This window comes from Apteryx mantelli, chromosome 1 (genome assembly GCF_036417845.1).
Source record: "Apteryx mantelli isolate bAptMan1 chromosome 1, bAptMan1.hap1, whole genome shotgun sequence".
Taxonomy (NCBI): Eukaryota; Metazoa; Chordata; class Aves; order Apterygiformes; family Apterygidae; genus Apteryx; species Apteryx mantelli.
The window spans coordinates 154,989,158-155,013,692 of NC_089978.1; the positions used below are offsets into that span (position 1 = coordinate 154,989,158).

Sequence of the window (24,535 nt, forward strand, 5' to 3'; positions counted from 1 at the left end):
TTTCAGATAACTGTGCCTAAACTGAGATGGCTATAAATGAAGCCAAGCTTTACATGGAGACATGCATGCTATAGGTCTCTACTTTTAGAGGAACTAATATCATCCTTAGTTCCTTTGCAACCTAAACAACCTAAAGATGTTAATCATAATCCCTGTTCTTTTAGGATATTGCAAGTACTCACTATATGAGTTTTTGAGGGAGGCAAATAGAAGAACTTGCCCCAAAACTTTGAGCTCTAGCTATGAATGTGTGTGTAAACCCCACCTTGGCAATGGATTTTCACCTAGCTGCAGACACTCTCCTCTTATTAGTGCACTTGTTTCATGGCTGCTCAATGGCTTCTTTGTGCTAGCTCTGTACTGCTGGCTATCCCACCTTCACATTCTTTCCCTACTAAAGAGGCTTTCCTACCATCTTCAAAACAAGGAGAGGCTGTGTGTACTCCACACTCATCAGGTGTGCTCAGCACCCTTCTTTAAGGAAAGAAAATTTTAAGCTATTGAATCAAATACACTAGCTGTTTCATGTGCATTTAGTTTGGAAACCTATAGAATGTGCACATTACAAATAATTTCACTCAGAACCACTCTGTATTTTAAAGCACAGACACCATAAAAAATGCAAATTCAAATCAGAATATGTGGGAGGATTTTCAGGACTCTGCTTTAACCAGAAATTTGACTGACTGAAGTGCTGATAGTCTGAGACCTTAAGTACCTAGTATCAGCAAGGAGGTGAATTTTATGGCTGTTTTACAATCTGAAAATAAGAGTTTATGTGAAAACACTTGAAAGGTCCTTAATGAAGGTGTTGCTACCAGGCACTGCTATAATAATACTAATGCTTCTGTGTTCTTAGTTTTGACCTCCTTTCCTAGTTAGATTAAAGATGCCAAGGGAGAAGGTTTGCTACAGTACAGAAATTTTGGATGATAACTCTCAAAAATAATGGAGTTGTTATTTTATAATAATGCCTCTGGTCCCTCCAATTTCAGAAAAATAAAAGTCTTTTGTATTTCTGCCTTTTATCTAGGATATTCTACACATTGATTTTGATTGCAGCTAGGGGAGAAGGAGTGCTAGAGTGCCCCCAGCCTCTTGAACAGCTTGCTTACAGGCAAGTGGCAATCAGTGAACTGTTCGGGGAAGGAAGAGGCTGCTCCAACTCGTGTCCTGTAAAGGGTAACAGCCTGGCAAAGGTACCAGCCCTAGAACAATCATGCAGGTGTCTGGGGGTACAAAAATGAGGTGAGAACTTCGGTCAAAAGGAGAGGTACTCATTGTGCCTGGCAGGGTACCACAGGGCAGGGTGGGCATGAGAAATATTGCTTAGAGAGTTTCATCACTGCTCGAGTCACTTAATTCCCTGCCACATAATTCCCTGATTGTCACCAAACTTTACACAACCTGTTCTACAGACTGGGAGCACTGCTGCTTTTTTTCCCCCTTATTATTTTCCAGCTCTTAATGTGTATGGGAGAGCTGAAGGACAGCATGCAATGCCAGGACAGCCAGAGCATGCTCTGGAAGGCACTGCAGCTCTCAGGTCTGCTCAACACTACATCAAACACCTCTACACAGATTAGTCAGCAGATACAACACTGAGCCTGACTGAACAGTGTCTTGTGGTGTCCAGATTCATGCTGGCTAAGTGGGATCATTCCCTGACCTGCGTGGGGCACTGTCCAAAATCAAAATGTTTTCTGCTCCCTCTTCACCTCCTCGCTGGAGGCGTGGAGCCATGATGATGCCCACAAGAAAAGCCATTTAAGGAACAAGGGACCATCATTAAGACAGAATACAAACAAACAATTAAACTAAAACCTGAACAGTCACTTTATTCTGCCAACAGGGGGTAAAATCTCTGAGGCAACAAAGAAGCATTGCCCATAGCCCTGAAGCTGTTGTCAGACCTTCTTAATAGCAGCAGCTATTGGTATGTAGCAGTGCTAATGGTATGTATTGCCACAGTCAAGTCATCTCAGCTGGGCTCCCCAAGCTCTCACATTTGGTTATACAAGTACTCTTAAACTCCACTGTGGCCAAAGAGGCTCCAAATGCTGCCTCTGTCTTTGCGTCCTGGCCTCACTCCTTGTGTACCCAGAACCCCTTCTGGCCTGCCCTTTTCTGAAACAGAGCCTCACTTTCCATAGGCCCCACAGCCAGCGCCCCCCCAAACTCTCCAGAGTTTAAGCACACCAAGTGGCTGTTTGCCACAGGCAAGAAACAACTGAAGCAGGTTAAGTGCTTTGCTGAGACTTGTCGATCCAAGCAAAGTAAGAGCTGCCTGTACCTACATGATGTTCTACTTCTGTTTCTGCATCTCTCTTCTTCAGGGTTTGGCACATTACCTTTCCAGCACGCACTCTAGCATACTTTTCTTAATTTGGTCAGCAAGAAGGAGCTACTAACAGCAAAGGTTGGCTTTCTATAACTCCCAGCCCCATCTGTCAGGTGATTTTCCTGGTTGTCTTCAAACCACCATCAGGTGGTCAAAGCCTCACAATCATATGATACTACTTGGTTACAAGCCCAGGTTTTGCCCAGGCAAAAGTATGTTAATTTCTTTGTTCAGCAGCACTTCACTGAGATGGAAAGTAATTAAATAGTCAAATCCAAAAACATATTTCAACACCCAAACCAAGAAGATCACGAAGATACTCACAGCTGAGACCATAAGCTGAACACGACTTCCAGTGGTCAGAGGTGGTCAGTCCAGCAGGCCCCTCAGCAGCACACGTTGTCCTACAGGCACACTCTGCCTGCCACGACCTTGGGGCCCCTTTGCCACCATGGTGAAGCTCTCCAGTCTCCATGTGTTTTTAGTCCTCCACGATGCTGCTGCGGCCAAGAGGAGCATTGGCAGCTGGTGCGCGTGCCCAGGCAGCACCCAGCGGGACGGCCACCCACTGGTGTTTCTCCTAAGGGTAACAGGACTGATTTGCAAATGCAGGTCATTTATAACTCCTGCTCTCTCACACCACATTGCTCATTCTGCGTCTTTGGGAGGAGAAAAGGCAGAGATAAGAAGGGGGTGGTTTATTCTCATTTTTTATGAGTCAGAAGTGGAGCCTGCTGGCCATGTAAGTGGAATGTAAAGTACTGAATATTAATAGGTGACTCAGCTTTTACCAAAGCCTGAAGAGCAAGTGAGTCATAACCTAGAAAGAACAATTAAAAGGTTGTTCCTGCCTATGTATTTAGCAGGATATTTTCCAAATATGCCATCAATGTCACTTAGAAAAGGAGGATTATGCATAAAAACTAGATGCATGCCCCCGTTTTCACCAGGTCACCTGCATCAGTTCACGCAGGAGCGGTTTTGCAGAAGTTTAGAACAACCGATTTCCTCCTTTCAAGGAAAGCTCGCCGGGCCTGGCTGCAAGGCGCCGGCGCGGGAGGGAGGGGGGAGGCGGTGGAACAGAGGCGGCAGCGCCCCCTGGCGGCCGCAGGGCGGCGCCGCGGGGGGCGGGGCCTCTCCGCGAGGGGCGGGGCCGAGGCCGGGCCGGGGCCCACGCCGTTTCCATGGCAGCGCCCGGCTCCCGGCGGCCGCCGCTGAGCCCGGCTCGGGCCGCCCGGTCCCCCGCGCTGAACCCTCCCGCGGGGGAAACGCGTCTCGGGGTGCGTTTGAATGGTCCAAACCCACACGCAGGCACGAGTATGAGTCAGGCCTTTCCCATGCTCAGAACTGAAGGCATAAGAGACCTGGGCCAGTCCACTGCTTTCCAGCAAGCTTGTACTGGGCAGGAGGTTAGCACGACAACGGTGTCAGTCTGCTATAACAATAGCATCCTTCTGATACATTAGAAAGTCTTCCAAACAATTCTCACTAATACATACCTTAAAAAGAGAAACAAACCCAAAATTCTTCAGGATAAACAGCAATTTTCAGCATCACATTCCCTTTGTATATATTCAGCATTTGGAACACTAGTGTTTTTACACACCAGTTTATTTCTCAGAATATTTTACTTCCTCTTTAGGCCCACAATAGTGTAATTTCTCCTTGCAGCACCAGCGCAATTCTGAGTCACTGTAAATCAACACAAATGTGTACTTTTCAACAGGAAAACCAACTGCACTCTTCTCCAAACAGCAAAATGTTATTTGCTGTAGAGAAAAGGCTAATTTGATACCTGATGCCAGTTGAAACCAGGGGAGAAACAGCTACCTTAACACCTTCACAAACCCAATATAGAGATAGGTTAACCCACAAGGGTGCATGTTTTGTTTGCTTACTGTAGACTATGTTCATACTGAGGAAGACAAGAAGCATGTCCCAGGTGTCCATTCCAGGTGTGCATCAGCTGTTTCTGACAAAGGAGACATAGACACATACCATCTTCCCCCTTGTGTCCTGATTTCTACAGGAAGGAAACAGGAAACAAGCCAAAATGGAGTTGTGTCTCTGATACTGGCAACCATAGGACCAGGTCTGCAGAATACACTGTGGACTGCTCTTACCTCCAGTCTAGATAGCCTAAATAATAACATTAACATGCTATGAGAACCATTTAGAAGGAGCTTCCCTTTTTTCTAAATGGCATTGAAACAAAGTGTTTATACTACCTCAGATTAGAAGAGCTGCAAGTGTTTAGTCACTGGTGCAGGATAGCACCCAACCATCTACTCAGAAACCACACTACAGTCTCAGTGTTGTAGAAGTCACATAAAACGAAATCTCCACAGCATACAAATCAGAATAAAATTAGCTGCCATACAGCACAATACAAAAGACCAACTATGCTGTCAGTAAAGCCAACTTGTTTAAGTACTGAACTCAGGCTTTGGAAATCTGCAATCTATTCCTGGTCTATTGGTGACCTCCAGAAAAATCACCTTTGAAGACAAGAAAAAGGAGGCATGTACTGCTAAAGTTGATATAAGACAATCTTCTGTAAAGCAGCTTTATCACACTTGCATTGGAAGCTATTGTTTTAGTAGCTGTCACACTTATTGTGACAGTTGATTCAGGTGACACACAGAAGGACTTTACTCAGGAATTTGCCTCCTGATCTCTTTCCACATTGCTCTGAAGATGGCCAGTGCTGGCTCCCCAGTGTCCCCATAGCAGCAACTTCCTCTTCCACAGCTGCACTCCTCCATTAGGTTATCTGCCTCATGCAAAAAGCACCTTGCCCATTAAAACTGATGGTTGCAGCACCCTGAGGCTACCCAGACAGTACCTGCAGTCACAGAAGTGAAACAACAGTAAAGAGAAAAGGAATTTGTTATTTGAAAGAGGATAGAAGTTGCAAAGAAGGAAGTCATACTAAGTTTACATGCTTTAAATCATCTTTTGGTGCACCTATTTCTCTTCAATGACTATGAAAAGCTTTTCATTCTAGGTGAACTATGCCCAAGATATTTTTAAGCATCTATAGCAGATAATATGAATATGCCCAAAATAGAACCTGTTGCACTAAAATCATGTGCCACTAATCTTGCAGTCTATGAAGCGCTTTCACTGAAATTACTTTGACATTAACCTCTGGATACCATCTTGCTCAATTTATAGGAAAGAGCTAGTATTGCAGCAGGAACAAATCAAGAGTCACTCCACTGAAGTCCAGAATAGAATCTCACAACAAACCATCATGCTAAGGTTGCACCGCTTTCCCCATTGTCGGGGAATAGCCTTATCTTCTAAACTCAGTGACTTACTGCCATCTCCTGCCAGAAGTCCTTGCTCCCACCAGTCTGCTAGAGCTTATCCAGTGGACTATGCCTGTCACGGGAAGAAACACTCCAGGCTCCAGCTTCAGTACAGGAGCACTAGCCTCTTCCACCAACTTGGCTGGATCTGGAAAGGGATGTTTACACATGCTGTCAAAGCACCAAAACCTGTAATGCTGTTGCTTCAGCTGGCCTTTACTGAATGTCAGTGAGCTAGACAGACAGCAAGTCCCCCTAGAAACACCAAATTTCAGCATCACCCATTTCAAGTAAAGAAATGTCTCTTACACATATGCAGTGCCAAGGGTAAGCTTTGAGATTCTGCCATGAGACAGCTACCCATCACAGTAAGCATAACCCTTGCTCTGCTCCTCTTTCCAAATTAAGTAAGAAATCATTTGTTGTTTCAAAGAATATAATTATCTTTCTTCACACAAAAAAAGTCTTGCTCAAATAGAAACATGGATTGCCTGGGCTGGTTCAAACATTGAGTCTAATTAATAGGATAGAATTGAAATAAACAGAGGAGAAAATGTTTATTTTCTAAATAAGTCTAAATTTATTCATTACCCTAGTAAAAAAAGTTTGGATTACAAGTGTCTGAACAGTATAAAAGTACAAAACAGGTTCCATAGATTTCTAATACATTAATACAAAGTGCATGACTACATACAGTTCATCTTGCATTACTACTGGGAATGGAAGAGGTGGGAGGGAGTAGGGGAAGCAGTTGGCGGTTGAAACCTAGCAATAAATAAATAAATAGAGAAGAAGAGATGATCCATATCAGAGCACATCCTACCACCAATACTGCAGCCTTAGGTGCACAGAATTATTGATGCTGAAAACAAATTCAAATGGAAGAAGGTGTCTGCAAAACAGCTAGGACTTACTGAAGCCCTTGTTAGACATGACCAACTTAGTTAAGCAGTTACACAAGCAAGTATCCATTTATTTGGTTGCAGACGAAAGCATAGTACGTAGCTTTATTCTCCCTTCAGAATCTCAGAGTTTAGGAAAAGTAAAATAACAGCGATGAAAGCTGTAAGGCTGTGATAAGTCAAAGCTCCATTTCCCCTGATGTTTTCTTCAGACATTCTGTTTCCCAACAGAAGAAAAGAGAGTTTTGAGGGTGGAGGCTCTTCTTAAAAGCTGCATCTTTCCCTACCCATATTTTCATTTGCTAACTATTCCCAATTCAGGAAGTGAGATTACATGAAAATCCAGTCCTAAGCCCTACCCACCAAAATATTATGCTGGCAACTCACACAAAAAGGAAAGCTCGTAGCAGTCCATTGCAGAATATCCCAAAAGAGTAATAAAAAAAATCCCCCCAAATAAAAAAAAATCCCCTCCCTCCCCCAAACCAGAAAAACAAACAAAAAGCAGAATTCCCAGGGTACACAAGTTAAACCTTCATAAAAGGAACATGAAGCACTTGGGAGCTAAAACTGCAGCGCACACTTCCAGGAAGCCGCTTTCACCCTAAAGGCAAAGTAGAGTATGAAGGAGTGTCACAATGGTTTGCACACAAGTTTGACTGGGAATGTGTAGGGAATACTATCTTTTGATCTCAAATGCAAATAGAGCTGCCTCTACTCAGTACAGCACCATTCTGAACAGAACTCTTCATAATTTGCAGTAAGTCCAGTATTCACAAAATTATTGATCTGCTGGTTGTTTAACAAGAAACACAAAAGCACTGCAGGGGAAGGGTTCCAAAACAGGAATCTTGAATCCAGACCCCAAGCTAGGACTGAGTTACATCCCCAGACCAGAACCTGCCCTGTTTAGCCAGGGGTTTTGTTCTGTCAGGTTCAAAACCAGCAAGAAGTCTGTTTCATAGTCACATGTCAGCTGCATTGGGCCAACAAATACCAGTTATTCAATTTTGGCCCTCATCTACACCTAACTTGGGCTAACTTGGTGTTGCCTTGGTCCACCTCTCATCACCAGTCAGTTACTACAGGAGGTCTAGGGTGTCTGCTGCTGGTCTAAAAGGAAGTAGCCTCCCCTTTCACTATGTTCAGTTCTTAGGTATATCTTCCTCCTTAGCTAAGGAGGTGAGCTCTTCTGCCCCTTCTTGAGAAGCATTTTACATTGGGGGCCTTCTCAGATTACTACTTACACTAGAGATGTCTGCAGTTACCGGTCAGTGTCATGTAGGAGGGATGCATATTTGTCTTTCTCATAATGTCAGTAGTATAGGGTGAGATCTCCACACCTTTAAAAAATATATATTTATATAACTAGAGAGGTGACATAACATTTCTATGTATTAATTCATCTCATTGACTCATACATGTCTAAATGAAATATTTTCTTGGGGATTTAAGGAAGGTTACCAACCAACTTTAAAAAATGCCTGACAACCACTGCTTCTTTCAATACAGAAAGATGAACTACATATACTTTAATATACAAAACCCCATCCTCAAGTTCATTTGTGAAGAGGCTGAAAGGGGAAAAAATTAATTAGAGGGACAACCTCGCAGCAGCATTCAGCTTTGCTAAGTGTTCCATAGCATCTTAAATATTATATACAGTCTTTCTGAAAGGATACAAACTGGCTTCAGAGTTTGTGGAATTGTAGCAGTAAAACCCAAAACAGTTCTAGGGAATAGTCTTTTGGCAGCATAGCAGGTGTCCAAAGTGAACAGAGTCACTTTCTAGTATTTTTCCAGAGAATAAAAGGATCTGTATAACCTTCTGCAGCTATCCAAGGAAGTCACCACTCCTCTTGGGTGGAAATTGATGGAGATTGCGATCCCTCTTGTTCTGGCTTCTCAGTGGCAGACTTTTTATTGCTACAGCAAGGTTTGAAGAGATGAGTGTCTATGAGGACTTCCCCAAAACGCCCTTTGTAAATAATTCCACAGCAAACCTTTTGCCTGGAGGAAACAGCAGGGAGAGAGAGAGAGGTTTGTGTGTTTAGAATAAACAGAAGTTACAGAAATGCAAAAATCAGTATGACTGATACATTACTTTTCTCAACCTCCAACACTGTTGGGCTAGGATAGGAGCGAAAAGGCTGCTCAGAAAACAAGTCTAAATCCACAACATTACTTTGAAAAAAAAATATATATCTATGCCTATGCAAAACTAATGTCTCCCATTTCTCTTCCCAGAGAAGCTTCATATACACAACTATCTGAGCAGAACACTTGCAAAGACTGTTTGAGAAGAGGCAGCAAAGTCACAACAATTTCAATACAGCAGTTGGCTAAATAAGGGATAACTGTGTCACAATGTGTAATAGAAGATAACAAACCGATCAGCTCTCAGAAAATCTTGGTTTTCCTCCCACTCTTTTTTTTTTTTTTTTTAATGACTACCACCACAGGTCAACCAAATCAACTGTTATGTTTTGCTGCCAGGCTGAGGGCACCTATGTATTTGATAACACATCACATCTAGAAAGCATAGTTTTAAGAGAAAAGATAATGACAGTCAGGAATGTTATCTGTTACTCCCCAAATGTAAACAACTTTTATCCAGCAAGTTTATAAACATTTAGGGAACTGAGGGGAAACGGGGGAAAATTTGTCTTAAGCACATGGCACTTCTTTCCAAAGATAGACCTTCATGTTGTTTAATACTCAGTGGCTTAAATGACATCCTTAACACAAATTAAGGTCAGCAGCACTTTGCAAATTTCTAATGAAGTAGAATCGAGCACTGTGCAAATGAAGCAAATTGCTGGCTGTGCAGAATACATGTATTGCTTCTTACCTTTTCCAATACGTGAGATCTAAAAAGGAGAAAACTGGTGTTCTGCTGGACCCAGCACTCATCTCTGTGTCAGAGCCATCATCAGACTGGTTACTGTAACAGGGAGACTGAGCCGGGGAGGCACTCGAGGTGGTACTGTGGGCATCAGAATCTGTAGGGAGGGAGGCACAAATACAGGAATCAAGACATATATCTAACTAGTTAGCCATCCTCCTCCTCTCGCCTGTAAAAGGTCACATTCAGATTAGGACTGGAAAAAAAGGCTTTTAATTTTGGGGGAGAGGGGCAGGGAGTAACCACCACCACCATTTTTACTTTCCCCTGCCAATTTCAAGAGATCCTTGAGAAAACACATGGCGGCATTCTGCAGACAGGTCTCAGAGCTGGAGGGGTGTCCTTGTACCCAAAGGACCGGGAAGTTGCTCAGATCAGACTTCAGTTTCTGGCTCTCAAATGCAGGCTGTGCAGGTCACACTTGGACAAAATCCTAGTCCCTCTCTGGAATCACTGCAACATTCCCGCAGATGATCCTGACCCATGCTTCAGACTCAGTAATTCCTCCATCAACTCAAATCTCCTTTCTTATCCATCTCATTAAAATCTTGCAAAGCTCTTCTCATTAGTGATTATTCATCATGCACTGCATTACGTAGGACTAGGTTTTTGCTGAATCAAGATTGTGTACTACAAACTCAGTGTAGATGTACACCTAAACAGAGGAACTACTGGCCTACCTTTTAGTTGTTCTCTAGCACCTGCAGTAACAATTAATAAGGATTAATTACAGCGCGTTGGATGAAGAGATACAAGCTCTTCTGGTCAGGGCATTTGCAAGTTTTCTTAGGTGAGTTTTTATTTACTGTTAAAAAGCATTTAGAGTACTGAACACAAAGAACCCCTTAGTTTTGTGGGATCTGCTTCACATACATTATCTTCAGGTCAGGTAGGATAACTGAAACAGAGAGAGGACTAAGACAGCAACAGTTAAGAGGTTGGAAGGTTTGCTCTAAAGGAAAAGAGCTAAACTGCTGACATATATTTAGAGCATGACTGGCAGATGGCTTTGTTGGGAAGCTATGAATCCAAATCTATTTGAAGAGTGTAAGTGTTAGTGGGAAGAAATCACCGAGACTGGCAAAGGAAGGTGTAAAGAAACTGCTACAGAGGAAACATGGTAAGAATTTAAAGGGAAAAAATAATCTAGGCTAAATAGAAAGCTTAGGTTGAAAACCTATGTGGAAGAAAGACGGACTGATAGTGGTATCAGTAGAACAGTCTTCCTTGAGAAAAGACAGCTGAAAACCCTTTGTGCATTAGTGAGACCAGGGGGAGAACCTCCAATTGCAATGAGGATTTTGCCCAAGTGCTTTCCAGAAACAGGTTGCTTAAGTGTAGGACATACACTACCATTGCCTGCTCCAGCAAGCCAGGCCCCCCCAGTCCCCACATCTGTAACCTTTCCTTGCCACTTCGCCACCCGACACAACCCACCTCTGTCATGCAAGACACCCTGCTCACAGGTTCTTCCTCTTCATTCCACCACCCCCTCCCCAAGCAGATAGGGAATGAAAGGTTACAAAAAGAGAGAAGGTCTAAACATATGAGAACACAATTGAATCTCGACTGTAATTCGACTTGGCTGGTTAACAATAAGCTATTTTAGGGGAGGCCAAAGTTTATTGCCAAAGCCTCTTTGGATCAACTTACTGTGCCGCTTGAACTCCTTTTGCAGTTTGCTGATTTGATTGCTCTTTATTCTACTTCCAGAGAGAGTTTTCATTTTCTTTGGTTTCAGTGTTGTTTTAAGACTGGGTCCAGCCCTGGCATCTACCACCTAGAACACAGAAAATCTGTATCTAGTACTTCTGCATCAAGCTCAGATATTGCACTAATCAAGGAACATGAACTGATTTAGCTGAAGGTGTTCAAGATCAGCTTAGTTAAACCAAGGCACTTCTGTGCATTGACACTGTTTCATTTAAATCTGGTTCATAAGAGGCTGAGTCTACAGGAAGAGAAAGAAAACCAGTTTAAAAACTTCCTATTTCAACAGGTTCAGTTTAGCAGACAACTATTGTTTAAGCCAACACAGATTCAGATAAAAGTGTCTACCAAGCATTTGCCCCCCACCTCCCTTTTTTTGTTAAATCATCAATTGCACTTTTGAAAAGGCTAGTGCTAGTAATGACCATAGCTCTGGCTCCCCTGCTATCATCAAGGCCTCCTGACAGAAGATTATAACATACACAAAGAATCCTGATCATCTTCCCAGCCTGAGGCCCAAAATGAATTAGGTATATCAAAGCATAATATGAGTGAGAATGGCTGTAAGTTATTAGTCATTTTAATTGTCTGACTAAGCCAAATTGATTTATATGTTGCTTGAGCAAGTCACCTTGCTTGTTCAAGCTATTAAAAAAAGGGGAAAAAAAAGGGAGAACAACCAATTTTTGGACAGAAGCCAAGTCTGGAATGTTTGAGTGCCATAAGAGACTTCTGGACAAAGTTATGAGCTTGTGAAAACAAGGAATTACAGGGTAAGTTAGTCTGTGACTCCATTCAAGGCTTGCACAATCACAAGCTGCACATAAGCCAGATGAAGACAGGTAAGAGCCACGTAACAGGAAATATTGCAGGCAGATTTTAGGGATGCTCTGTGTGTGTCAGGGGGTGGGGGGGGAACAGCAAACCCAAAACCTTGCTAGTGCCTCCCTCTCTAGCAGAATGGATTGAGACACACAAAACAAGTTACTTCAGGGATAGGGGAGAAATAGATAAACAACCAACTAACATGATTCCAGTTTTTTTTGGATCCTGCTGGCAGTTTTTTCCATCTTTTCACCAAAAGGACACAGGCATTGCAAATATCTCCTGAGCGGGCCTCATGGAGCCTGGCAAAAAAGAAAAAGCAAAAATCATTTGTTAACAGATAGTTCTTTAACTGAGCAAGAAGCAAAAGACTTGACGAGGGGGGGAAAAAAATAGTTCAAGTCCTGTTTTTCAAAAATGACAATTAATCTGGGGTGCTCACACAGTGCATCTAAAAGACAGGCTCTCACTTTCAGAGAATACTCTTATACTGAAATAAAAAGTGTCAAGAGTGCCTCCAGAAGGGCACTAAAGAACAGCCCTCCAGTTATTTTTTTGAAGCTATAGTTCCAGTGAGTTGGTTGATTTGATTGGGGAGGGAGGAAGAATAGTCATATTCCTTGAATGCACATTTGAGAACAAACCTTGGAGATCTGACAAAAGCTTATTCAGCTCTTAACTTTCTCACGGAGCTTCAAGGATGAGTAACAAATACCACCTAACGCACTCCTGCATACGTGTAGGATAAAGGTTCAGAAACAACAGTCACTGGAATGACAGCAGTACTTGCTCCCTTCTAACAAGCTTTTTTCAGAACTGATCCCTACGGCTAAGCCACACTAAAAGATATAGAGAAAGGGGATACTCCGTGGAATTTTTCAGTCATTTAAACAGGAGGACTTTGAAGCATTTACAGATGAATGGGACAGGCTAAGATAAGCCAGTGTTTGCTCAGTGTTAAGACTGCATTTTTACCTTGGCAAACATATTTCAGACAGCACAAAACCAAAAGCCCTGGTATACTGCAAGCTTCTCTACTGTAGTTTATATAAAAATGCAATGGGCCTTTACGCAGTATTTCCATTGCCAAGGACAGCAGCCAAGAAACATGCCAGGGAAAATCATCAGCACCAGATTTATGTACAAAAACGATGGTTAATAAATACAAAGGATTATAAAACAATACATGAAAGAAGTGTTTCTAGATAAAGGTGGTGAGAGAAAGAAATAAGGAAGAGATTTACAAACACTGCAAAGTTTTACATATATGAAGCTAAGTGCTTGAGTCAGGAGCAGTACCAATATGCCTATATATTTTTAATATGATACATGTAAATTCTGGTTGGGCCATAGATTCTCATGAGAATTAATCCAACAAGACTGGGAAGAAAAAGCAGAAAAGTGACAGCTTTGACACTTTTCCAGGGAAAATACTTGAATGGAGAACTACAGCATAAACAGAAGAAATTATTACCTCAGCCAAAAATAAACAAAAGTAAAAAATAATTACAAGCCGTTACACAGGAATTTGCTTTCTTGAAAATTCAATAACACAAACTTAGATATAATTTCAAAGTTTTTAGAAAGTAGTTCCAAACGTTAAAAGGTCATAACAGCTAGTACAAGAAATTATTGATATTTATACAGATTTGTTTACCAATGCTTTCAAGTAGTATTATTTGCAACATTACCTAATTGGAAAGCTACTTACTTGGCACTTGTTTTCTATCACAATTTTTTTGTGATCAGAAATTATAATAATATATTGGTATCTCCTATTTGAACAAAGACCCTGATACCTGAAAAAATAACAGCTGTGCATAAAATCTGCTGAAACTGCTATATATAACCCATCAAGTTTTGTCTAACATTCTTGAATCTTCAAAGCTACAGAAAATCTCCATGGTTCTGTGCTGTCTTACATTTTGTGAAGGGATTTACACCTCTAAGGAACAAGTGCAACAATTCACTGGCAACCAAATGGTATCAAATGCAGCAGGGGAGTGCCTAGTCCCTCCTGACCTGGCCTGCAGCAGGAGATTTGGAGGAAGCTGAAAACAGTCCCCCCTCACCCCTTCCCAAGCTAGTCTAATTTTCTGAGTCTCTCAGAGCAAAACAGGCAAGTGTGTCAGGTTCAAAGCTTAGAGATAGACATTATGACTGACCACAGCATTGACTAAAGAGAAAATCTTACCCAAAACAATTCTGGAAATCCTTTTCGTAACGCTTACTGTCAGTGAAACGAGAACTGGAAGACTTCGCTCTGCAAATACAGCAGCCCTCTATACTCCGGTACATCTTCGGTTTGTGAAAGCCAAACATCTTTTCCTCCCTGCTGTAGCCTGTGAAAACAAACAAGAACTGGTATTACTTATCACTTAGATACTGAAAGGAAAATCTGTGCAATTCACTAGGCATTCCAAAATTAGATTATAATTCAGGATCGGAAACTGCTAGATTAGGCCTTAGCTCTACCTTGCCTTGCCTCAGAAGAGCAGGTGCACCTAAAATACACTTTTTCTTATTTAAAAAGAACAGCAACAACAAACAGTTGAAGTATTAAGCAACGCCCAGCAGAACTCATGACAAGGTCATTTACTGCACAATTCTACTCTAAGGGCACACCTACAACTGCGCAATCCAGAGGTGTGAATGCAGCTGACTCTGCTAATGAAAGTCATACCTGTGGCAAAACAGGAGGCAGGACAAGCTGTGGGAACCTGCCTGAGCCCCTGGATAAGTAGTTGGCAGCTGAACCCTGGGTCACTGGAACTATTTTTGTTGTCATCATCACAAAATGTTTTTTGGAAACATCCCTGCCAAACTTGGCTGAAAGTGAGTAGGAGTCATTTTAAATGAGCTGCAGTCATACCTCTAGGCTGTAGGGCAGACATACCTGAAGAGCCGCTCTAAAAGCGGCAGGGTGGAGATCCACCTAGCTCTCCGTGGCTAGGTCTGCAGTGTGGGACCCAGGGGCACTTCTTGTCTCCCCAGTCTAGGTGAGCATCCCAGCCACATCCCAGCTCCATGTCAGCACAGGCTCAATTCTCACCCTCCTGCCTTCCCCACCCTGCTTTCCCTGGGAAGGAAACCCAGCTACGTGGGCTAGGAAAGGGAGCAGAAGCCTTGGGCACAGCACAGCATGCACCTACCACGCACCCTAGCCCTGGGCAGTGACACCAGACCAGAAGATACTCCGTTTACAAGCAAGTTGTTTTTCCTTAACCACCAGCTCTGCAAACTCAGCACGGGCAAAAGCTGTGTTCTTAGAGGTTTGCCTCTCCTTCTCCTCCCAGAGCACTTCCAAAGCGAGCAAAGCTGGTGCTTTCCTGGCTCTGGGCCTGGACACAAGGCAAGTTTTTACAGGCCATACAGAACTTTTAGCTTTTATGTCATAACAGATGCAGGGACCATTCCAAGAAGGTTCTCTTTTAAGCAGACAATGTTGCAAGGTTTACTTAAACAACCCACTGCAGGGAACAAACAGCCACCTCTGCTGCTTGTGATCACTGCCAGCAAGCAGCTCCATGAAAACAGGTTTTCACCCCTGAGAAATTCTGCTTATAAAAACTAGCAGACAGAGCCATGCAAGTAGCATAAGTTTCTCCCCCTTTCCTTAACTAAAAGGCCAAGTCATATTCTTGGAGAAACTAACCAAAAAAATCTACTTCTCTTCACAAAAATCTATTAAAAGATTCAGTAACTCAGACAGGATTTTCAAAAGTGCAGCATCTCCATCATTTGTGGAGAAGTCTGGGGAGAGGGAACTCTCGGTCACCTCTCAGTCCAAGGGACTGCCAAGGGATCTTGGGTTACTGGTGAAGGTATGAGGCACAGGGGTCTTGTCCCCAAATCTTCACCAGCAGCAGGGCAAGGGACAAAGTTCTAATTTCCACCAGATGGACAGAAGAAATTAACTTGAAATCTTCAATACGTAACATCGAGCCTTGTCACATCATTACAACAGTAAAATAATTTGGAACTTAAATTGAGGTGAGATTGAGAATATGCTTTCATAAAACAGCCATACCAGCACTTTGCTTACTAATAGAGATTTCATGTGGGGGAAAAGATACTGTACGTTTCTGCAGGACCAAAGCAAGAGCTAACGTGCTGCCTCAGCCTAGTCACAGTCCTCCACACAAAGCTGAAAATACTCCCAGCATCAGCCCTCCCCTCCTCAAATGGAAATATCAGAACAAGGCAGCACTGCAAAGCAAAAGCACAAGGCTCCCAGGCTCCTAAGAAAAACAAAATATTGGAAATCTTACATCATATTGTTGGTCAATACTCTTGCACAAAACCCATTAAGGAACCCTTATCCAGCTGAAAATGTATATGTGCATGTCTAGCACGCTGCAATACAAGACCGCTTGGTGCCCACTGGGGTTGTCTCTCCTTGCAATTACACAAAAACATAAAAAGACACACGTAGACCCTCGAGAAAACTTGCCTTACTCAAACCCCTTGCTCAGTCCATTGAACACAAGGGACTTGCAAAAGCTCATCACTGAGGAGATCCTCCAGGCTCAGAAGAAAAATGGAGGAAATAATCTTTCCTTCTCTCCTGTCCCAACTCAAGTTATTGCATGGCTATTTGGCATAGGTTTGAAGCATTATATTCCTTTCTTCCTCACACACATTTGGAGCACAAGGAGCTCACCTATGGCTGGACTCCCCCAAAGATGACTTGTGCACATATCTAGTGAAGCCTCCCCAGATGCTGCTAGGCTTCTTACAAGACTCATCGCCCCCTCTATTAGCACAGCACAGGCCTGAAGGCCAGGAGCAGCTGTAGCAAGTAAAGAGTGTCTGACTTTTTTAGAGAGATCATTAGACTCAAAACTACTCTCTACTTCTGCTTGAATATATTTTCAGAGGCATTTGAACAAAGAACCCGACTGCACAGCCAAATTGGGTTCATAGCTCTGGATTGTCGAGACAAAGTAAATGAAGTGTCTAGGCAGACATGTAGAATATGTATTTTCTTTCTTAGCATCCAGTGTGCCTCTTCAAAAGAGACAGTCTCTTAAGAGTATTGCGTTTAACAAGCCTTTGGAGATCCAACAGCATGTTCACCTGGGAATTTCCAGCTACCAAACAGTTATTTTGGATTTTGTTTATGATTACCCAATGTTAAGTCTGTGGTCTGGTGCTTTTCTTTAGAAAAATCAAGGACTAACTAGGTTCATCAGTAAGACAAACCTTAAGCAGCAAGAACAGTTTGATTTACTTTCTAATCCAGTTTCTCCCAGAAATCCAGATGCTGATGAGATGATCTCTATCACCAGCTGGTATTTATACCATAGGAGAACAAGATGCATGTTTTATAATTCGTGCTTCCGCAAGGCCTGGCATCAAACACATATTCTGAAAATATTTTGTCTTGCATCATTGCTGCCGTTCTCACAGGAGCAGCTTTTCAACACAATCTTTCAATAGAAGGGAAACTAGTGCCATCTGTTTCCCACTTGATGAATGGTCAGCAACGGTATTACCATACATCATTCCTGAATGGGGAAGAGCTAGTAGCAAAACCACAAGGAAAACAGATTTCTGACAACTGCACCTAACTGCAGTTATAAATGGAAGGCGTCAGTCCAGTTACACATTTAATCCTAAACAGTTGTCATTTAACCATTATATACTAAATATTCTGTCAGCTGGAGAGCTTAATAGCCAATATAGACCGCATTTGAGTCTAGAAGTACTTATCAGAACTGCTAAACTTAAAGCAGTTTGTCTCAGCTGCCATTTTAAACTGTAATTATGTGTTTAATGCTACTGTTGCTGTTGACACTACATTTCTATAGACTTAAGTATACTTAAAAATGGCATATGACTGAGCCCTTTGAAAGGTTTAACTTGAAAGTTTTTTTTTAACTTCAGTCTCAAATTAGAAACAGGGAGCTAGATTGCCAGCTACTGTAATGCAGTATAGTGTCTCTACAGTGCTTAGATCTTGGTTGTGGAAGTCTAACCATGTGCAACTTGGGATGCATTAAAAAAAAAGTGGCAGGTAGGAATGTAGCTCCACAGAAGTTAAAGCATTACAACAGATTTTTTGCCAGATTTAAACTTGTTACTTGAATATAAGAAGTCTTTAAAGTGAGCAGCTGCACAGAAGTGAAAGGAATCACTCACCAACAAGGAATCAGAAGCATATTTGCCATTCTGCAGAAGGGGAGTGACTATGTGAAGGAATTTCCAAATCAGGGAGATGAGTTAACCTCCCTGGTCTAAGAAGTGCAGAAGGAGAAGCTGCTATTCTCAAGTCCTGCTTTCAAGAACTGCTTTAGCAACTTGGACAGACTCAGAGACCCAGAGAAGACTGCAGAACATTTTTTCTCCATCCCTTCACACTCTCACTTTTAGAAAAGCAGCATCAAAAGTAGAGACTCCTCTTGTTTAAAAAAAAAAAAAAAAAAAGTCAGGCAGAGAGCAGTAAACTAGGAGGGGAAGGGAAAAACCCTGCTCATGCATTTGTGAAAGGCTGGTGCAAAGCAGCATGCATCACATGTGAGAGTTGTTCAGTGCTTTGATTACCTGTCAGGACTAGAACTTGGGACTCAGTTCTGTTTGCAAAATTTAATTTGACAATCTAAAGAAAAAGGAGGTATTGCTTCAAATGCTCATTAAATTTTCAGGTTAGGGAGGAGCTTTCGAACTCTCTAGATTTTTAAAACAAGGAAAGCTGAGCCACTTCCATTTGCCTTTCCAGATTCCTTCTGCATTTTTTCTGATTGCCCAAGAAGAATGAAAAGCTTTTATAATAAAAAGGAAGGAATTCCTAGAAGACATGCACATCTCCCTTTGTGACAAAATCATCAAGCCACTCAAAAGGAACATGCTCACCTGTTTCTTGTGACACTGAAAGAGAAACACTCCCTGGGGTTACACGACAGCAGAGGGATGGCAGTTCATCTACTTAGCACCTCCCTCACTACCCATATCCTCCTTCTGACCCTGGATCACTTGCACTTTGTGTGACCCAAAGCTTCCAGTAAACTACCAGAGAGAGGGACAACCTCTGCAATTAATTTGATTCCTTGTTCTCCATACAAAACAGCCTTGGCACAGCTTCTCTGAAGCAGAGTTACAACAAACAAAGATCTAGCCTACATATGTTGATGCAGCCAGTTCCTGTCAGCCAAACCTTACAATACTGATCTCTACAGCATTTCACTGTAACTAAAACACAGCCATAAGTGTCGCAATTTTTTTTAAGGAATCAAAAGCCTTGAAGTACAGGAAGATACATATAAGCTATGACTTCTACATCTGCAAGTGCATACACCCAGACACATGCACACACATGAAAAATGCTTCCAGAGCTGTCTAGGGCGCCAGGAGTTGAGCTGTCTAGCTAATAAATTCTTGGGCCTGTCCCTCTGCTGAAGTAAGCTGCAATACAACTGTACATCAACAAAGGAGCTAACCTATATCAAAGGTTCAGTGTAAACATACTCCCTGAGTTTACATGGCCCACAAAGCAGCTTTGGAATAGAAGGAGAAAGTTAAAATTGGACCTCAGAAAACCATATCTTAACATGTCCAAAGCCAGAATGCTTCAAGGAAAGAAATAGGAGATCAGACTAATTGGTGTTGTCTGAAAACATAACTTGAATCTTCAAAAAAATCATTTTTACACTGACATCTTGCCTTATAGCTCAAAACATATGGCCTGATTTCTGACAATCATAAAGCTGGAATTCTGCATGTACTGTACATTCTTCTGGTCCCTTATATCCTCATATTTTCCCTCCACTTCCCTTCCTCTCTCCACCCAAAACAACTTCTTTGGAGAAAAGTTGTATTTGGCCACTAGTACAGTCCAGGCACATCAGAATGAAATAGCATCCTGTGGAGTTTTCACTTGATGAGCTGAGCTAATACAGTAAAAGGTCAAATCAGATCTTCAGGAATCCTTCCCCTGCCAAAATAAGTAAGCTCTTTTACTGCTAGTCTTCTGCAGCTACTGTTGTGTGCTCTGTGTTGCAGTGAAAACTCAGCATACTAAATGTAACCAGCAGCAGCTATAAGACCGTGTATCAGAAATCAAAACCGACATTTTTTTCCCCATGTCTAAGCCCCTCACAGCATTCTAGCCGAGTCACAAGCTATCCCAAGTTTTCAAAAGCAGTCAAGTTGCAAAGGAGCCTCCAGAGCCTATGACCTACTGATCTTCAGTGGGAAATAAGTACCTAACCCATTTAGGCAATGAAGAAAAGTGAAAGGTTAAACCACTTGGGTGTTCCTGCAAACTGCTATGCAGTTAGTACTCCTGAAGGGATAGGCCAAAGGATGAAAACAGTAATCGGTAAGATTTGCATAGGAAAAAAAAAAACCAAACCTGTCCCACCTGCAGACATTCCATCTTGAAAGAGGACTTTTTTTTTTTTTTTGGAAACTCCTATTGCATAACTAACACCATGCGCAGTCTAACCAGGAGCCTGGCAAGGAAATGCTGGGATGATCTTAAGTAAGTGTTGGAGTTCAGTCTGTGCCGCTTATCTGAGAACAGCGACTGCAGCTGTTGATGCTGTTTGTATCCACCTGCTGCTGAAAAGGCATCATGGACATTCGAGGTCATTAGACACTGAAAAGCTCTTTTTAGAAGAGGATAAAATACCTGATGGAGACTGCAACTGAGGAAGAGGATACATATAACGAAGAAATGACCGGAGTGACTTCATTGTAAGGATACTGTAAATGTATCCTTTAAGTATTACTGGAGATTTCATTCGGACTTTGGACTGACCGAGCACATTCTGAAGAAATGCAAGAGCCCGAGTTGTGAAATGGAGCCCTGCCCCTCCATTCTGCTTATCTATCCAGTTTGCAGCCCTCTATTCCCACCCCAGCCTTGCTGGTTTCTTCCTTCTGTTAAAAAGAAAGTGCTAGAAGAGGTACAACCAACTTCTGCTTCAGACTTAAAGTAGGACTACACATGTGGTTCATCTCATCATGAAAGAAGTACGAATCATCAAGTGTTAATAAGAATTAATGCAAAGCAGTTTGGTGACCCAGAAAGAGCTGCTCAGCACCACTAAGACAACAAACCATCACAGTTTTCACATTGTTTATTTTTAACATGTGCGAATTTATCAGTTCGTTTTCTTTTACTAAGCAGTAAAGGATGTTCTCTTTTTAAAGGAAGACTGCAAATGCAGCCAATTAGCTCCCCTGTGAGAATCTCCTACTGGTTGGGAGAGAAGAAAGGAGGAATTTTTCCCAGAGGCTCTGGAAGTCGATCCCACCTACTTTCAGGAGCAGCTGGATACTGCATGCCTGTAGACATGTTTGAAAATCCCACGACTTGTTACTTACTGATTCACTACTACGGACTGCAGATTTCAAGAAACCTGGAATTTATCAGGGGGTAGGGAGGGGCAAAGGAGCTCGGGGCCTACTGATGTCAGCAGAAAGACCCCTAGTTCACTGCATGCCCCATGCTGTAGAAGGTATGCAATCTTCTGTTTAAGAAAAGAGTAAACTACACAGTGAATCTGGCTATGTGCACACTGAGGAGAAGGGGGTTTCCGCAGTGCATCCCCGCACATGGCAGAAGTAGTCTCACCTTTAGAAGCAAGCACACAGGAGCAGCGGGGTTTGCTGAGGAACCGTCAAACCTCCTGCTTTGCCTTGCGTTAGGGTAAACGGACGTCTCCACAGCTGTCAACCTATCCCCTTCACCAGCACTAAGTTAAAATCGAAAAGGAAAAATAGCGCTGCAGTCAGGATGTGTTAAAGTATGCTACTTAGCCTCCAATGCAGATGCAAAGCTATTGAAGTCCTGGACTCAATTCAGGACACTTGGCCTTCTCTCCCCACCCACACGGGGCTGGCAGCACGGGCCTTGCCTTCAGCCCAGCTAGAAGGCATGTGCTATACACACACAGATTGAGGAACAGCTTCCTGTGCCAGCTGCCTACAAAACTACTGCGCTGGGGAACAGCTCTAAAGTTTTTTGCAATTGTAATGATTACGGAATAATTTGGACTGGCCCAAATCTGCCAGTCCACAGAGAGCAAGCTGATAGATGGGGACGAGGCCATTCCCATCAGGAGAGACCAGCCTGTGGGGCTGGGGGAGCCACAGGGCGGGCAGGATTCAGCCCTGCGCCAATGCACAGCGCGATAAACAACAGGTTCGCCAGGTCCCTTTAAATCCCTTCAGCTACACATCCGGAGATGGGTGTATTAAAAAAAAAAAAAAAAACAGAGAGAGAGAGAGAGAGAGAGAGAGACGGCAATTTCTAATCTAACGACAGCGAGAGATTTGAAAGGAAGCATTTCTCTGGCTGAAAACAGTAAGTAAATAAACAGTAATTAAAAGTAATAATAATCCAAGACGCCCGGAGAAGAGCAGTTTGAGCAGCCCGCGGAAGCGGCGCGGCGGGCCGCCGGCAGCGCGGAGGCTGCGGCCGCGTCTCCGCCGAGCACCGCGTGGCGCGGGGGCAGCGCGGCGGCCCCGCTCCGCTCCGCCCCGCGGGGGCGGCCGCGAACAAAGACCCCCGCCGGCCCCGGGGCCCACGACCGACTTACTTTTCCGCCCCATCAGGTGGGCCGGCAGCTGCAGGAGCAGCCGCCGCCGACCCGAACCGCCCCCCCACACACACACCCCGAGCTGCGAAACATGCAACTTCCAGAAAGCCCAAGTAAATAAATATTAAAAACCAACAAACAACAAAAAAAAGGAGCAGAGCGAGGGGAAGCCCCGGGCGCAGAGGTGCGCTCCGCCGGGGCGGCTCCGGCCCGGCCGCATGGCTCCCGGGCTCGCGCTGCCCCCGCCCGCGGCAGCGGAAGGGGCGAGCGGGGCTGCGGCGGCCCCCGGTGCGCGGCCGGGCCGCGGCCCCCGGCGCCCCCCGCCCGGTGCTGCTTCCTCATGGCTTTGCCCTGACGTAATGCAAACATGGCAACGGCCCCGCTGCAAAGGGCAGAAGGGCAGATTTCCTCCCCCCCCCGCCGGCACTGCGGCCGGGGCCGCCGCCGCAGCCCCCCGGGCCCGCGGACGGGGCTTTCCTCCCTGCGCGCCCCAGACGCACAAACACGCCTCCGCCTCCTCCTCCTCTTCCTCCATGCACGCAGCGTGGTACCTCGCAGCGGCGTGCGCGCATCCAAAGTTTCAACACCCCTCCAAAGTCCTCCCAAACCTGCAGCCGGTCTCCAAAACAGCCCCCCGCAGACACGAGGGGCACGCTCTACCCCCCCTCCCCACCCCCCCCAGCCCCGCCGGCGCGTTTCCGCGCGCGGCCGGGCGCACACGCGGAGTTGCGGCGCCGGCAGCACATGGGCGCCCTTTGTTTCCCCCTCCCGCCTGCGCGCCGCACCCGGGGGCCGCCGGGCGCGCAAACCCCGCGGAAAACGCAACTTACTCGCCACTCGCGTGCGGCGCGGAGGCGTCAGGGCTGCGCTGCGCGCCCGCGGGGCCGCCGAGCCACCGCGCCGCAGCCTCCGCGCCCGGCAGCGCGGGTCGCGCCACCGCGCACACACATCTCCCCCCCCGCTGCGGGGCAGGCTGAGCCCCTGACCGCTCTAAAAATAACCATCATAATAGCAAAAAAAAAAATAATAATAAAATAAATAAATATATGCACACACACATAAAAAAAGTCAGCAAGCTGCTCTCTCTCTCTCTCTCTCTCTCTCCCCCCCCGCGGAAGGGGCCCACCGCGGTGCCCCCTCCGCTCCGCCGCCGAGCGGGCATCAACTTGTGTGCGGCGGCGCTACAGGTGTGCGGGCGCTGCGCGGGGCCGCGCCGCACCTGCGCCGCCCCCGCGCCGCGCCCGCGCCACCCCGCAGTTCAACCGCCTGCAACTAGATTGCGCTTCCTTTCGGGGGGCTTTAACGTTTCCATCTCACTTTGGAGCGTGCGTGCGTGGTGGGGGGGGGACAGAGCTGCTGAGATGGGTCTCCAACAATGCGGGAGGAATTTCGCGACCGGAGCGGCTGCTTTAAACTCCACTAATTAAAAAAAAAAAAGAAAAGAAAAAAGGGAAAAAACGCCGCGCATAGGAGCCATGCGTGTCAAACTGTTCCAGGCGGTAAAGTGTTTTCGCTGTAGCAGAACTAAGGACAGCCTCCAGGATTAACTTGTGTTGAACACAAACCACCGACTGTTGCAAAAAAAGAAAAAGAAAGGAAAAAAAAAAGAAATCCAAACCCGAGCCTCCCGTTTCTTCTGGCCCGTACTTTCCTTCCCTCTCCCCCTGCAGCAGCCGAGCTCGTTCACTTACCTCAGCTCCGCGTGCACCCGCCGGCAGACCGTGAGCGCCGGCCGTGTCGCGCCGTGCCGTGCCGTGCCGTGCCCCGCTCTGCGCAGCCGCCCCGCCGCCTGCATGCAATCGCCGGCCCCGCGCGCGCGCGCCCCCGCCCCTCCCCGCGGCGCGCGCTGCTCTGCGCACGCGCCGTTCCCACGGCCCCCATTCTGCTCAATCGAGTCCCTGCGTTCGCGCGCCCCATTGTCCTTTTAAGGGAGAAAGGCCGCGCGGGAAGCCGGGGAGGAGGGGGGAGGGGCGTTGTCCATTGTGACGACA

The 24,535-nt window shown here is 44.8% G+C and overlaps 1 protein-coding gene across 2 annotated transcripts; it reads right to left on the reverse strand.

Annotated features, from left to right (window-relative positions):
- Positions 1–6,211: 6,211 nt before the first annotated feature.
- On the reverse strand, positions 6,212–24,303 carry SINHCAF (SIN3-HDAC complex associated factor). 2 transcript variants are annotated; one of them, XM_067307634.1, is made up of 6 exons: positions 24,236–24,303; positions 14,192–14,339; positions 12,200–12,299; positions 11,116–11,242; positions 9,409–9,559; positions 6,212–8,567 (listed from the first exon to the last, which is right to left on the reverse strand). In XM_067307634.1, exons 2-6 carry the CDS (start codon positions 14,317–14,319, stop codon positions 8,405–8,407), a joined length of 669 nt encoding a protein of 222 aa, XP_067163735.1. In that variant the 5' UTR covers positions 14,320–14,339; positions 24,236–24,303; the 3' UTR covers positions 6,212–8,404. The 2 variants fall into 2 exon arrangements, with proteins under 2 accessions (XP_067163735.1, XP_013803501.1); XM_013948047.2 differs by lacking the exon at positions 24,236–24,303 and adding an exon at positions 21,578–21,680.
- Positions 24,304–24,535: the final 232 nt, after the last annotated feature.